The sequence below is a fragment of the Rhinoraja longicauda genome, chromosome 12 (genome assembly GCF_053455715.1).
Source record: "Rhinoraja longicauda isolate Sanriku21f chromosome 12, sRhiLon1.1, whole genome shotgun sequence".
In the NCBI taxonomy this organism is placed as follows: domain Eukaryota; kingdom Metazoa; phylum Chordata; class Chondrichthyes; order Rajiformes; family Arhynchobatidae; genus Rhinoraja; species Rhinoraja longicauda.
This window is the reverse complement of record NC_135964.1, coordinates 30,604,991-30,621,982: the sequence shown is the minus strand read 5'-3', so window position 1 is coordinate 30,621,982 and position 16,992 is coordinate 30,604,991. Positions and strand designations below refer to the sequence as shown.

The following is a 16,992-nucleotide window of genomic DNA, read 5'->3' as shown; positions in this document are numbered from 1 at the left end:
ACCACATCCACTGGCTCTCCCTTATCCATTCTACTTGTTACATCCTCAAAAAATTCCAGAGGATTACTCAAGCATGACTTCCCCTTCGTAAATCCATGTTGACTTTGACCGATCCTGTCACTGCTTTCCAAATGTGCTGCTCGAACATCTTTAACAATCGACTCAAGCATCTTTCCCACTTCCGATGTAAGGCTAACTGGTCTATAATTTCCCATTTTCTCTCTCTCGCCTTTCTTAAAAAGTGGGGTTACATTGGTTACCCTCCAGTCCACAGGAACTGATCCAGAGTTGGGAGAACATTGGGAAATGATCACCAATGCATCCATGATTTCTAGGGCCACCTCCTTGAGAATTCTGGGATGCAGACCATCAGGCCCTGGGGATTTATCTGCCTGCAGTCCCAACAGTTTACCTAACACCATTTCCTGACTAATGTGGATTCCCTTCAGTTTCTCCCTCCCACTAGATCCTCAGTCCCCTAGTATTTCTGGGAGATTGTTTGTGTCTTCCTTAGTGAAGACAGAGCGAAAGCACTCATTTAACTGTTCTGCCATTTCCTTGTTGCCCATTATAAATTCACCTGTCTCTGCCTGTAAGGGACCTACATTTGTCTTCACTAATCATTTCCTTTTTAGATATCTGAAGAAGCTTTTAGAGTCAGTTTTTATATTTCCCACAAGCTTTCTTTCATGCTCTTTTTTCCCCCCTTAATTAATTCCTTTGTTTTCCTCTGTTGAGTTCTAAATTTCTCCCAGTCCTCTAGTTTGCTGCTCCCTCTGGCCAATATATATGCCTTTTCCTTGGATTTAACACTGTCCTTGATTTCCCTCGTTAGCCACGGTTGAGCCACCTTCCCTGTTTTATTTCTTTGCCAGACAGGGATAAACAATTTTTGGAGTTCATCCATGTGGTCTTTAAATCACTGCCACTGCATCTCCACCGTCAACCCTTTAAGTATAATTTGCCAGTCTATCCTAGCCAATTCCCGTCTCATACCTTCAAAGTCTCCTTTCTTTAAGTTCAGGACCCTAGTCTCTGAATTAACGGTGTCATTTTCCATCCTAATGCAGAATTCCACCATATTATGGTCACTGTTGCCCAAGGTGCTCTGCACATCAAGATCGCTAACTAATCCTTCCTCATTACACAATACCCAGTCTAGGATGGCCTGTCCTCAAGTCGGTTCTTCTACATATTAGTTTAAAAAACCATCCCATATAGATTCCAGGAAGCCCTCCTCCTCCTCAGCACTGCTACCAATCTGGTTGGCCCAATCTATATGTAGATTAAAGTCACCCATGATAACTGCTGTACCTTTGCTACACGTATCCCTAATTTTCTGCTTGATGCTATCCCCAACCTCCCTACTGCTGTTTGGTGGTCTGTATACAACTCCAACAAGCGTTTTCTGCCCTTGGCTATTTCGCAGTTCTACCCATACCGATTTTACAGCAGCCTCTCCTTGCTATTGCATTCATCTCCTCTTTAACCAGCAATGCCACCCCACCTCCACTTCCTTTCTGTTTATCCTTCCTGAGTATCGAATACTCCTGCATGTTTAGCTCCCAGCCTTGGTCACCCTGGAGCCATGTCTCCGTAATTCCAACTATATCATATTCCTTAACTACTAACTGCACATTCAATTCATCCACCTTATTACGAATGCTCCTTGCATTAAGGCACAAAGCTTTCAGGTTGTTTTTTCTTATCTCCCTTCTAACTTTTGCTTTTATGTCCCTCTGTCTCCTTGCATTGGTTCCCATCCCCCTGCCCTGTTAGTTTAAATGTGACCTTTCCTACACTCTCCCGTTAACTGCACGCATACGCTTCCACGATGTTGACTCCACCACCCCACTGTTTAGTTTAAACCCACCCGTGAAGCACTAGCAAATCTGCCTGCCAGAATGTCGGTCCCCTTCCAATTAAGGTGCAACCCGTCCCTTTTGTACAGGTCACCCCCTGCCCCAGAAGAGATTCCAGTGATCCAGAAATCTAAATCCCTGCCCCCTGCACCAACTCCCCAGCCACACATTCAGATCGCCTACCCTCACTAGCACGAGGTACTGGAAGCAACCCAGAGATAACCACCCTCGAAGTCCTGTTTTTCAGCCTCCTGCCTAGTTCTCTATACTCATGTTGCAGAACCTCATTTCTCTTCTTACCCACGTCATTTGTGCCTACATGCACAACTACTTCCGGCTGTTCACCTTCCCTCACGAGGATGTTCGGTCTGAGCACTGTGCACTGTTCCTTTATAAATAATGTCCAGGATTCCAAATGTTTTTCTCAAAGATTTATAAGTTTGTTTGTCCATATCTGAAGTTGAATGGCACCATTTGAAGATTATGGCCAGTTTTAATTGATTGCCAAAATCGAGTCTCTTCTTGTCTCTAATAATCTACCAGATCTTGCAATAGGCCAAAGCACCAGCAAGAGCTGAACCCACTGCAATAGAGTGTGGCCCAGGTAACATCGCAATGCTTCTGAAGAAGTTTGTAATGGAAGATTGTGATTTTTATGCAACGTTGTTTCACCAGCAACATAAAATGTAGTCATATTTCAGAGCAAAGGCCCTTCGGTCCACCAAATCCATGCCTAAGACTAAAGGCCTATCTACACTCATCCAATTTTATTCCCCTCACATACAAGTGAACTCCCCCCAGACTCTATCCTTCACCCCACGCTTCAGGGGACAATTTACAGCCGTTCACTAATCCTCCACAATCTGCATGTTTACAGGAAGATGGCACATCTTTGGGGCGGCACAGTGGTGCAGTGGTAGAGTTGCTGCCTTACAGCACCAGAGTCCCGGGTTCGATCCTGACTATGGGTGCTGCCTGTACGGAGTTTGTGCATTCTCCCTCTGACTGTGTGGATATTCTCCTCGTGCTCTGGTTTCCTCCAACAGTCCAAAAACGTGTAGGTTTGTAGGTTAATTGGCTTTGGTGAAATTGGAAATTGTCCCTTGTGTGTTGGTGGGCCGAAGGACCTGTTTCCATGCTGTATTTCTAAAGTCTCAAGTAAAATCGAAAGATGTTCCACACAGGGCTACTATGGAGGTCAGGATGGAACTCGGGATCTCAGGGGCTCAGATAGTTACCCACTGCACCAAGTGGTGGCTTCTGGACTGAGGAGTAAAAGGTCTAGAAAAATAATGCTGATCGAAGGGAAGGAGAGCATACTTGAAGGGGTGCTCAATCAATGACACTCGGCCCTTTATAGCAGGTGATGAGCACAGACCTCAGCCAGCAGAGGGCCAGATGAGTCAGATGAGTCAGAAGAGGCTGTCAGAGAAAGCAGTCATGGGGAGAAGGCAGGAGAATGGGGTAGAGAGGGAAAGATAGATCAGCCGTGATTGAATGGGAGAGAAGACTCGAAGGTCTAATTAGGCCAAATGGCCTAATTCTGCTCCTATGACCTGTGAACGTGAACAGATCGGGCCTTCCGGGGGAGTTAAAATAAGAGTCTGAGAGTGACAGCTCAGGGGGATGGGTGCTGGAGTGTAGTGTACATTGTACAGAGTACGCTGGATCAACTGCATCCGAGGCTACAGCCACCTTCCACTCTGGAAATATTCAGCCAAGAACCACTGGCGCTTGACAAGACAAAAGGAGTGGGGGACTGACAGGAAGCTATGATTGTTGCTAAGCTTGGAATAAGAGAGCTGGGATTTCTCCACCAGGCCAAAAAGTGTGGGGAGTGAAGAGGAAAGCCAGTCATGATCATTTACTTTGGAAGAGGCAGACATGGCCATTGGAAAGGCAAAGTTTCAGCCCACTCCCCTGGGAATTTGGGTGAACGCGAGGAATCTGTGCTGTGAACAAACTCCAGAAAGGGAAAATAACTCAGAAACAGAATGACACCGGAAATTGCAAGGCCCAGCATATTGTTCCAGTTAGCTTTTCAAACTGTGCAACTGAGGAGGATAGAACTAATTATGCATGACAGGGTCAAAGGGAGTCATTTGAAGTTCATCTAAGCTTAATAGGGTGGGACAAATACAGGAATTCCATTAATCAGAGCTAGCTGAATTGCCAAGAAAATGGAACAAGCACAATATGTAAATCCAAGTAAAACAAATACAAAGAGAGGAATTCTTTCCTTGGGCCGGATCGTCCTACAATAGGCAAGTCCCACGTCACCAGTGGTCTGATTGGAACTGGCTAGACAGCTGCTGAACCCCTGCCCCAGGTTCACCAGACGCGTCAGCTGCAATACAAGTGGGTGTGCAATCAAAGACAGGCACAAAGTGCTGGAGTAACTCGCTGGTCAGGCAGCATCCATGGAGAACATGGACTGGCAGCATTTCGAGTTGGGACCGTCAAACTGATTGTAGGGATTGGGGGGAGGTTGGGAAGAAAGTTGGAAGAGAAGAGGGGCAGGACAATGCCTGGCAGGTAATAGGTGAAGAAAGGCGAGGGGGGGTTGGTCGGCAGATGGTTGGACAAAGGCCAGAGGTGAAATGATAGAAAATGTAAGACAAAATAATGGAAGAGTTGTGAATTGTGAAGCCATAGGAAGGAATGTAAGTGGAGTGGAGGAAAAGGTAGAGGTGAGAAATAGATGTGAGTTAAGATGGGGCAAAGGAGGGGGGGGGGGGAGAAATATCTCATATCCAAGCAGAAAATGAGATGCTGCTCCTCTATTTTGTGTGTGGCCTCACTCTGCCAATGAAGGAGGCCCAGGGCACCAAGGTTGGTATGGGAATGGGAAGGGGAGTTAAAATAGTTAGCAACTGGGAGATCCAATGGGCCTTGGCACACCGAGAGCAAGTGTACGGCGAAACGGTCACCGAGTCTACACTTGGACTCATTGATGTACAGGAAGCCACATCCAGAACATTGGATGCAGTGGATGAAGTTAGAGGAGGTGCACTTGGATGAAGGCGAGGGAGGATGTATAGGAACAGGTGTTATATCTCCTATGGTTGCAAGGGGAAGGGGTGGTTTGGGTTGGCAGGGAAGAGTGAACCAAGGAGTTGCGGAGAGAGCAGTCTCTGCAGAAGACATGTTGGAGGTGGCGGAAATGTCGGAGGAAGATGCATGGATGTGGGGGCTGGTGGGGTGAAGACCAGAGGAACTCTGTCCTTGTTCCATCTGCGTGGAGGGGGTGAGCAAAAGTAAAGCTACAGGACACAGGGGAGACATGGGTGAGGAATCTATCTATAACAGCAGTGGAAGAAAGAGGACATCTCAGATGTGTTAGAATAGAAAGCCTCATCTTGGAAGTAGATGCGGCGGACATAATAATTGAGATTAAAGGATAATGTCTTTGCAAGAGGCAGGGTGGGAGGAAGTGTAATCCTGGTAACTGTGGGAATCATTAGGTTTGTAGTGGACGTCAGTCGTTAGTCTGTCCCCTGTGATGGATCCAGAGAGATTAAGAAAATGGAGAGAGGTGTCAGAAATATATTGATCACTTGAGTCCATAGGCTGTATCCTTTAGGTTTGAACCAATTTGAAGCTTGAAGTTATTCCCTGACACCACCGATGTGAAGATATGAATGTGTGTAATTGAGCTGGAATCGTGAGCAAAAAATAAACTTTGGTGGATGAAGCAGAAATTGTGGAGGGAAGTGGACAGCTTTATTCCAGGTCGGGACCCTGCTCGCTGGTGCACCTTGTGGAAGATGACGGGGAGTCGGCCAGGAGTTGCCCTCCATCGCCTCCCTCATTCTCGCTCGCCTTCCCAGTGTCGCTTCGACCGTGGCCGAAACTGGAAGAGCAGCGAGCCCAGCGGACGCTTTTATATCCGTGAAGTGGACAGGAAACCCTCACTACCTTCCCGTTACCAGAACACTCAGGAAACGGGACAGCCTATTGTGAATTGCTTACATGAGTGTGAGTTTACATAACTCACCCATTACGCAAGTTGGGGAGGGCATGTATCTCTTACACATCGTAATTGTACCTGAATCCACCACATCCTCAGGCAGTACCAACTTACGGCATCTCATTACATACCACTCTCACCACCCTTCCTGCTCAATGGCTATATTACCTTCACCACCTTTGTGCTCATTTGTTATATCAACCTCACCACCTTCCTGCTTATTTTGTATATCACCCTTACCATCTCTGCTCATTGGTTATCCTATTGAAACCATCTTTCTGTTTATAGATTACACTACCCTCACCATTAGGGTTATAATATTCTCACCATCTTTTCTGATCAGACACCTGTCTTACTGTATATTTGCCACATTTTCCATCTAATATTGTACAGTGGGCCACTGAAATCAAGGCTTCAAACAGTCAGATTTAATGATTAAAAAGGTGCAGTGGGATAACGGAGCAGAAACTAAAATGAATGAGCATCGCAGAAATAACGGCAACGTGTATATATCTGGCCCTGTGATGTAGCAATGCTTCCCAAAGCATCTCACAATAATGTTATCAATGTAAGAGGAAAAACAAAACAATTTAGGAGTTCTCATTAACTCAAGCAGCATCTGTGAAGCGAGGTATCTGTGTTACCGTCTTGTTAAATGGCCTTTGAACACAAGTGGGAAAAGTCAGAAAAGAAACAAGGTTAAAATTATGGAGAACAGGGCATAGGAAAGGGTAGGGAGAAGGAAAGGAAAAGCGAGATAAACTGACACAAGTGCTGGTGGTGTCAGCTGAGAGAGATTGTGCAAAATGACTCTGGGGAAGGTGTAATGCAGATTAAATACCAGGAGAGAAAGAAAACAATTAATGCTGAAAGTGCGAAATAAAAACCTTGGAAGGGCCAGTAACCTGAATTAGCCCAATGCAATGTATGAATCCGCAGAGCCATAAAATCAGAAGATGGAAGTGTTGTTCCTCAACGGGATAAAGTCTGCTTGCTATTATGACTTCCATCAACACCCACAATCGCCGTTGGGCTGGAGGGATTGCGTGCTGGCTAATTTGAAAGATATGTATGCTTCTAAGTACCTACCCTAACTTCCTGAGGTTAATTGAATCGTGAGCTAAAGCAGCAAGTTTGTGAACAAGGCAGGGTGGCCACAGGTGGACATCTGTTTTTGAGAAGCTAATCGTCAAATGGTTACAAATGACCCAACAACTTGTAGTGTAGCACATTTCCCAAAGTACACCTTCCTTGGAATGAACTGTGTGCTGATTTATGCATTAGGAAGGCCAGGCAACTTATACTTCCTGAAATTCAGGGCCACAAAGTCAATGAGAGCCTCATTTTATTCTGGAATACTGCCTGTTTCAATTTACAGCACATCACTGCTGCTGAAAGATTATGAAAAGCTTTTTGGATCCATTTCTAGCAGCCCCAGTGATACTTTTCAATGGATAAATAGACAACACAGCACTTGTATAAATCCTCTGCCCACACTTGTCCACCCATGCCAAGCAAGGCAGCACGGAAACATAAAGGCTTCTTGTCATGCTATCAGTGCCGGGAGCACAGGTGACTTAAAAGCATTTATCCCTGTGGAGAATGGCTGAAGGCGTCAGCAGATGTTGCCAAGGTAGAACACGCTGCTTGCTGAGTTTGTGGGTGGATCATCAATACAGGAGCTAACAAGATGCAGCGCCCGGGGAAGGGGAACAACAACACTGCAAGCAGACTTTATTCTGTTGCCGAGAGTTAACTGCACAGTCACGTCCAGCCCACGTTCACACATACAGACAGATCCTCATCCCATTCTCATGACGTGCTTAGAAAGATACTGCGTGGAACCTAGCCCTTCGGGCCACCGAGTCCACGCTGACCATCGATCGCCCCTACGCTAGTTCTGTTATCTCACTTTCGCACCCTACACACCTGGGGCAATTTAGAGAGGCCAGGTAACCTTTAAACTTGCACACCTTTGGAATGTGGGAGGAAACTAGAGCACCGGAGAAAAAAAGTGCGGTCACATGGAGAACGCACAAACTCCACTTAGACAGCACCCGTAGTCATGATCGAACCCGGGTCTCTGGCTCTGTGAGGCAGCAGCTCTACCACTGTGCCTCCCTTGCACCAATGTGCCACCCTCTAAACTTCACTGGTACATGGCAGCATCATGACAAGTAGAGTCAGTGAGATGCAGCAGGAAATCAGGCCCCTCGGCCCAACAAGTCCACTCTGATCATCGATCACTCACTGAAACTAAACCCATTTCATTCTCCCCACATTCTCATCAACTCCCTCTAGATTCCACCACTCACCTACACACTCAGAGTATTTGATAGTGATCAATTAACCCCCCAAAATTGCCCGTCTTTGGGACATGGGAGGAAACCGGAATACATGGAGGAAACCCACGCGGTCACAAGGAGAACATGCTAACTCCACACAGACAGCATCAGAGGTCAGGATGGAAGCTGGGTCACCGGAGCTGTGAGGCAGCGGCTCCACCAGCTGTACCAACAACATCCTGTGAAAGATCTTTATGGATTCATTCACAGGTGATAAAGATCTGTGGACATCCACCCTTTATTTGTTCCACCCTTTCCCTTCTTGTCTTTGATACGGTGTTGATCAAAACCCACTTCCACGCCACATACCTTCCCTTAGGGAATGGCTGAAATGTTCACTGTGCCTCCATTCCCACAGATGCAGCCTATCCTGCTGAGTATTGCCAGCTTTCTGTTTTATTTTAGGTTTCCAGTATCTGTAGTTTTATTAATTTAAACTAAACGATCTTTCTGATTAACCCCCTGAATCATCTACTCCATGAGCTGGGAATATAAAACAGTATGATCTGAGTCTTTGACCAGTAGGTGATGCAACTTGCACCTGAAGCACATGGAGCCAGAATCGGATGTCTGACCACAGCGATGTTAATGGTAACCAAATGCTTCACACAAAGTCGGGCTGTGGATTTACTGGAAGACCTGATTGCAGAGTTACTTCAAGGACAACTGTAGATTTAATACCGGAACAAAGCAGATTTAGTACAAGGACAGACTAGACATAATAAAAAGGCCGAGTGTAGATTTACTACAAAAGACAAGAGAATATTTATCACGAGATTTTATCGTGGATTTAATACACAGGCAGATGTTTTTTTTGAGAATTATCTACTTTTTCATCATTTATGGGACATGGGTGTCATTAGCAAGGCCAATTTACTCCCCATCGCTAACTGCCCTTGACAAGGTGGTGATGAGGCAGCTCCTAGAATCGCTTCAGTACTGCCACTGTAGATATTCCCAGTGTGCTGGGGAGAGAGTCATTGCAAACAAGGCCATTGATGATGAAGAAGCAGCAATATATTTCCAAATCCTAATCCCCCACGCTGGTTCTCCGACTAGTTTCACTGTCCTCCTGATTAATTTTACTGTTCGTGTACCTCGTTGTCACCTTCCCCTCATCCAACAATGAACCATTGTACATCTCCTTGACCATCATCTGCTTTGATCTGTTCTTTTCACACCTTACATGCCCTTTGTACCCTTCCATATCTCGTTTCCCTCTCCCCTGACTCTCAGTCTGAAGAAGTGTCTTGACCCGAAACGTCACCCATTTCTTCTCTCCAGAGATGCTGCCTGAGTTATTCCAGCATTTTGTGTCCATCTTCAGTGTAAACCAGCATCTGCAGTTCCTTCCTACTTATTTCCAAATCAAAATGTTGTGACTTGGAGAGATTCTGATTCAGTTTAATTTATTGTCTTGTACACTAGGGCGCAATGAAAATCCTTGTTCACATGAAGCTCGTACAGTACACTGCGTACATGGTAATGATAGATACAGCAATAAATGCACCAGTGGTGGAGTGGTGCACAGGAGACACGAAGAACTGCAGCTGCTGGTATCCAGAGCAAACACAAAGTGCTGGAGTAACTCCAGGGTCAGGCAGAATCTGTGGAGGCAATCAATATGCAACGTTTTGGGTCAGGACCCCTCTTCTAACTGATTGAAGTAGGGGGCAGAGCCTGGAAAAGAGAGGTGGGGATGGTATAAAGCCTGGCAAGTGATAAGAGGATACACTTGGAGGGAGGGGGGAGTGATTGGTAGATGGGTGAAATAAGTAACAAAGGCTAGAGGTGGAAATGAGACAAAGGGGTGTCAGATAAAGAGAGAAGAGTAAAGGTGGGGGGGGGGGGGGGGGGAGATATAGATGGAAGGGTGGGGGAGAGGAAAGAGTGAGAGCTGGGATAGTAGAAATGGGTGCTCACCCAAATGAGGTTGAGGATAGGGCACAGGAAAGAGAGAGGAGTGTTACTTAAGATTGGAGAATACAATGTTCATACCATTAGGTTATAAGCTACCCGTGGAATATGAGGTGCTATTCCTCTGGTTTGCACGTGGCCTCACTCTGCCAATGGAGAAGACCCAGGACAGTAGGGAGGGGAATGGGAAGGGGAGTTAAAATGATTGGCAACTGGTCAAAGATGGTGCAAAGATTATAGTGCAAGATAAAGTAGTGCAAACCCCCACTAAAGTGCAGTAATGGAATAACAGAATGAGGTTGCGTTAACAGTGAGAGTACATGGCAGCACCTCCAGGAATAGAGCGTGAAAGAGGTGATCGATCCAGGAGACTGATCGCAGTGGGGAAGAAGCTGATCTTAGGTCTGTACATCCGGGCTTTCAAGCTCTTGTCTCTTCTCCCAGAAGGAACATGCAAGTGGTGATGTTGCCATATGACTGCGGCCCTTATCCTCGGTGGTGGAGGTTGCGATTTTGGGAGGTGATGTTGGAATAACAACAGTGCATTTTGTAAATGTCACACACTGCAACTGTGGAAGGACAGGGTGTTTACGCTGGATAATGGAGAGTGACGAAGCAGCTGCTTCTTTCACGATGCAACTTGAAAGGTGTTGTCCCTGCTCTCATGCAGACTGGTGAGCAATGCTCCATCACACCCCTGCCTCACGCCTGGTAAAGGGCAGGAAGGCTTCGGGGTGTCATGAGGTGAATCACTTGACACAAAATAACCAGCCTCTGACCTGTTGTTGATGGTCAGGAATTGACAGTGGTAAGAGTCTATCTTCTTCAAGATGTTTTTTTTTTAGTTTAGTTTAGTTTCATTTAGAGATGCAGCACCGAAACAGGCCCTTCGGCCCACCGAGTCCGCACTGACCAGCTATGGCTGCACATTAACACTAACACATTAACACCACCCTAGGGACAATTTTACTTTTTTTTTATATCAAGGCAATTCACCTACAAACCTATACGTCTTTGGAGTGTGGGAGAAAACCAAAGATCTCGGAGAAAGCCCGTGCAGGTCAAGTGGAGAACGTACAAACTCCGTACAGACAAGCACCCGTAGTTGGGATCGAACCCGGGTCTCTGGCGCTGTAAGGCAGTCGCTCTACCGCTATGCCACCGTGCCGCCCTTGATTTGAACTAGCATAGTGTACCTGCCTGAATGTTGTGTCCCGATTTAATACCAGCTTTGAGCACAGACTTATTGCATAGACCGGATTTTGGTTTTTACATAAAGCCTACTTGTTTTTACTGACAAGGACAAAAAGCAGAAATCATACAATGACAGAATGTAGATGTAGGGCAAGGCTGACTAATCTAACCACAGTTTTGATTTAATCAGTGTAGATGTATTACAGATTTGACTGTAAGTTTAATACAAGGGGGAAATGTAAACTGAACACAAGTTGTCAGTGAAAGTTGTGCCTTGCTCTGTCGCTAATTGTCACTGCCATTAGGTGCCCAGTGGTTCTGTTGTACAGTTGACTGCAAGCAATATGTTCAATCCTTCCTTCCGCTATAAATTGTACATCTTCAAGTACATCGCACTGATCCTGTCTGTAACGCTTCCCTTCCCTGTGTCTGCACCATTACCTCCATTGTCCTCTGAGCCCTCTCCTATTTCCCATCAAAAAGCTGCCCTTCTGCCATATCATGCATAAACACAGGGCCAATGTTGATAATACCTCACCAGATCAAATATATCCAAGGACACTGTCGAAAGCTAGAGAGAAAATTGCAGAGGTCCTGACAGAGATATATGATTCACAAGGGTGAGCTGCCGGATGATGCAGGAGTAGTAATTTACTTTTAGAGATACAGTACGGAAACAGGTCCTTGGCTGATGAAGATAGGGATGATCCAGGTTCTGAGATGTTGTGAGAGCACCTTCCTCCATCACCCACTCGGGCAAGCATTGTGTTCCAGATTCTGGGTGAGAACGTTCTTCCTCAGACCACATAAACCTTTTCCCCTTCATCCTAAACCTGTGCCCTCTAGGTTTAGATATTTCTCCTGTGGGGTGACGTTCCCCATTATCTACCGTACAATTCTCTGTCCCCGCTGAGTCACCTCCGCTCTAAGGAAAACAAACCCAGCCTCGCCAATCCCTTCTCATAACTGAAACTCACCATCCCGGCCAACACCACACGTGAATCTCTTCTGCACCTTTTTCAGTGCAATCAAGTCCGTCCAGAAGTGTGGTGTCAAGAAGTACACACTATAATCCTGCTTGCTTTTGTAAAGTTGTACCCTGGCATCCCAGCTCTCACATTCATCGCCCCGGCTAATGAAGCCCAATCTCCCATTTTGTTTCTTCACCACCTTATCTACCTCTCCTGCCACCTTCAGGAATCCTTGGACGTGCACCCAGCTCCCTCTGTGTATCAATCTGCCCCAGGGCCCCACCATTCGTGGTGTATGAGTAACTGAGCTCATATCTGCTTTCTTTTATGAGAAAGCTCCAAGCCTCCTCTACCCCTTGTAAATAAATGCTTGCCAATGTTCTAATTTGGTTTATACTATGAATTAGGTGCAGGAATAGGCCACCCATTCCTTTTAGCTTGCTCTGCCCTTAAATACGATGATGATGGATCTGACTGTAACTTCAACCCTGCAATCCCGTTGAATCTGCAATTACCCATCACCTTTTCCCTCGTGAGTCTAACATGAATATGGTTCAAAGACGACATTGGGGCCTAATGCATGCCGCTGGGGTATTACGAAGTGGCGCCAGATCCAGAGGACACAATAGTTAGCCAAGACACACAGAACCAGATGTGAGGGATGGCCAATGCCAAGAAGCAGATGTGGGTCACCTTCCAATGTGTCGAGATTGCAACTGCCCCTCCCAGTGCTGGAAGTGGAAGAGGCTTATACATTGCAAACCAATTAAATAAGCAAGTTAAAGGCAGACACAAAATGTTAAAATGGCAGATCGACTGTCGGAACCTGTAGTCCGAACTGGGAGGTCTGGAACCAGAGCTGCTATCCACGAGGTAGAAGATGGAGGCGCAGGCAAGTACAGAGAAAACAGACATGGCTGTGGTAACGGGTCTGGGTTAAGACGTGATCGTAGAGTCGGAGGGCAGGAGGAATCACAGAGGGGGAGCAGTGAGAGAGGATTTTGCTGAACTCTCGTCGGAGAGAGGAGGAGAACTTCTTCAATAGTCAATAGTCAATAGTCAATTTATTTGTCACATACACATAAATGTGCAGTGAAATGAAAAATTACCCGCAGTTCAACAATAAGACCAATAAGAATAAGCAATAAAAATATGCAATAACAAAAAAAAGTAGACTTACCTTGAGGAGATTTCGCAATGGAGCAGACAATGCAAGTTATATCATTGGAATGAAAGATAAACTGAAGGAGCTGAACAATGTTTTCCAAATGATTTGCATGCAGGGAACACAGCAATAGTCTATAAATTTAAAGTGATTTCAATAGTGGCAACTGGAATTTAATGCTTCCCACTAAACTGTACATCTTATAATATTTAAAGCAACAAATTCTAAAAACTCTTGACATTTTATTAACCTTGAGAAGAATCCTATTTTTTTTACATCATGAGAACTGAAAGCAAACAATTCACTAGATCGCGGCCTATGCATTTTCTAATGTGTTCACATTAAGGAACCAGTCACAGCATCAAAGTCAAGTTCCTCAAGCAATGAGCAGTGGGAAACGATGCCTTTCACAAGATATCAAAGTCTCTTAATTACATTTCATTCTTCATTGATTTCTTGAAATACTCTCTGCCTTTCTGGAAGTCGCCGCAAAGCAAGAGGCTTTTTAGTTTGGGTTCTGTAAGAGCAACTAGTAATTGAGTTTGAGCAAATTAGGAGCTAATTATATAGCTGCTGCAAGCAGAAAAACAATGCGAGTGGAGTCACCTAGATGTTGTTGCTGTCTAGAATAATCTGCTATTCCAATCCCGCAAGAATGCAGCCTAGACAATTCTCATAGAGACTCACAGAGAGCTACAGCATGAAACAAGCCTTCTGCTCACTGACTAGCACTGCGTACCAACAAGCCCACATTTACACTGACCTTACATTTATACCATTTTTCTTATTCTCCGTACATTCCCATAGATTCCACCACCATCTGGCCATTGCCATCAAATCCCCATAGATTTTACCACTCAGCTACATACACTCTTTGGGATGTGGTCGGAAATCGCGGCACCTGGACGAACCCATGCAGTCACAGGGAGAGCATGCAAACTCGACACAGACAAAGCCTGAGGACAGGATCAAGCCCGGGTCCCTGACACCATGAGGCAGCTGCTCTTTTGGCCATTTTGTGACACAGAAACTAGGACCAGAAGACAGGGAGCATCCAATGTAATGCTGTGAGTGTAAATCACAATAAACGCACACCTCCAGATACAGGGACAGTTTCTTTCCAGCTGTTATCAGGCAAATGAGCCATCCTACCAACCATAGAGAGCAGTCCTGAGCTACTATCTACCTCATTGGAGACCCACGGAGTACCTTTGATCGGTCTTCACTGAAATTTATCTTGCATTAAATGTTATTCCCTTTATCATGTATCTGGACACAGTAGATGGCTCGATTGTAATCATGTATTGTCTTTCCTCTGACTGGTTAGCACACAACAAAAACTTTTCACTGTACCTTGATACACGTGACAATAAACAAAACTCAAATTCACTATTCAATTAGTGTGGGAAGGGGATGGGAATGACGGGATACCTCTTTAAACTTGAGCAGAAGAGTGCAAGATCTGGTTACATGAGCCGGCTGTAACCAGCTTCTCTCGGTCCACAGTGGTCTTAGAGCTTTCGCTGTTTTTGGTACAAGGGGAGGCCATTTAAAACTGAGATGAGAAAAAACTTTTTCACCCAGACAGTTGTGAATTTGTGGAATTCTCTGCCACAGAAGGCCGTAGAGGTCAATTCACTGGATGAATTTAAAAGAGAGTTAGATAGAGCTCTAGGGGCTAGCTGAATTAAGGGGTATAGGGAGAAGGCAGGCACGGCTTACTGATTGTGGATGATCAGCCATGATCACAATGAAGGGCAGTGCTGGCTCAAGGGGCCAAATGGCCTCCTCCTGCACCTATTTTCTATGTTTCTATGTAACTCCGACTGCATATGACCACTGACTGGGCAGTTCGATTTCTCCTGAGTATCCTTGGAGTTCTTATTTCTGCTGCTCAATAAGGATCAGGTATTAATGTAATGCTCAGTTCCACACGTGAAGGGAGGCTTGCAGGAATTAGACTTCACACGAGTGTGTAGGAAACCCACCAGCAGGCAGTCACAGAGAAACACAGAGGCAACAGCTTACCATTTATCTCCCAACATGGTGCCAATATGTCACGAGCTCTTGGCTGATCTGTGGCCATTTTTCAGAATTAATACTTTAGATATAAATGCTGCATTCCATTAGCCATTGAAATTATTTTCTGGTCTAGTCTGTGGCATTTTAATGACTTTGGTGCATAATTTAAGTACTTTGGACCTCCACTGCTTCTAACTGTTCACCATTCACAAAGTACTCTGTTCTAATCTTTTTAGTTTGGAAATCAATTTGCTCGATCACCTCCCCCTGTGAAGTTTTTGCATCGATCAGCACTGGCTGAAACTCTGCAGACCCAAATCACTTCCTTGGGACCTCCGTCGCTAACAAACACTCCTCACATCTCATCAACGGAAGGCAGCAAGTCCGTCAGCATTATTTTTCTGGCATCTGGCCATTGCTAGCAAAGCCAACATTATTAGCTTATGCATTTAAAAAAATAATAAATGAATTTTTGAAAACAAATATTGAAAGAACTGTCAATGTTATGTATCAGGGAAATGCCAGTGGTGTCACAAGCAATGAGGTCCACCTCTTCTCACCAGGTAAAGTCTGGGCAGTTTATGACCAAGGGAAACTCAAGGTCTATGTTGGTAACTTTGTTTATGATCATAAGAGAGAACACCCAAGACTGAAGAGACAATACTGGGGGAAAAAAGGTTCCTATTGCTGTTGCGACAATGCCATCAGCTCAAATCCCTCTACGTTACAACTTTAGTTAAACGCCAAAAAATGGAGAGCCAAATAGAGAGCTTACCTGATTCCTCGACTCGGGGGATTTTAGATGGACTTTCTTCAAAGTCATCATCGGACATTTCCATCTCTTCTTCATGACGGATTTCCATGAGTTCTTCACTGTGTGCATTTCTGACCTCCTGTGGTTGAAGAGAGATTTGAGCATGAACATCAAGCCGCCAACGCATAATGCCAGCGCATAATGCCAGCTCATAACGAAACAAAACTCTCCTGCGGGCTGCTTACAGAGCTGGTGTTACTGGGTGTTAGATTTCCTACTCAGGGACCGGCTGTGTTTTCCTAGGCGTTTGATATCACAGGTGATCTGCAGATGGGATTGGCTGCATGTTGCTGGGGGTGTGATATCATGAGGCCTGCAGATGGGATTGGCTGTCGCTTACTTGCTATTTGATAAAACAGGAGATCTTCCAATGGGATTGGCTGTGCATTGTTAATTTATCCTCTCATGTGGTGCTTGTATTGGCTGCAATACAATTCGAAAGCCAAGGTCACAGTCACCAAGTCATACAGCAATGAGAGTGGCCTTTCGGCCCACCAAATCCATGCTAACCAGTGGGTATCCGTAAGTGTCACTTGGCCTTCAATGCCTAGTGCTTGTTGAGACACCTCTTCAATGTTGTCAGGGGCTCTGCTTCCACCATTCTCTCTTGCAATGAATTACAGGCACTCACCTCTCTGGGTAAAAGGCCCTCCTCAGATCCCTTACCTTAAATCAAATCTATGTCCCTATTTTTATTCATTTCTCTTATGGGAAATACTTGCCTGCAGTCTA

General features: G+C 45.3%; 1 protein-coding gene across 2 annotated transcripts in view; it reads right to left on the bottom strand.

The window, feature by feature from the left end:
- Nucleotides 1–16,992, bottom strand: part of enox1 (ecto-NOX disulfide-thiol exchanger 1) — a 180,290-nt gene that overhangs the window by 76,495 nt on the left and 86,803 nt on the right. For both annotated transcript variants that reach the window (XM_078409375.1, XM_078409374.1), the window contains exon 8: nucleotides 16,222–16,339. In XM_078409375.1, the coding sequence (XP_078265501.1) occupies nucleotides 16,222–16,339 (118 nt within the window). The remainder of the gene's footprint in view (nucleotides 1–16,221; nucleotides 16,340–16,992) is intronic.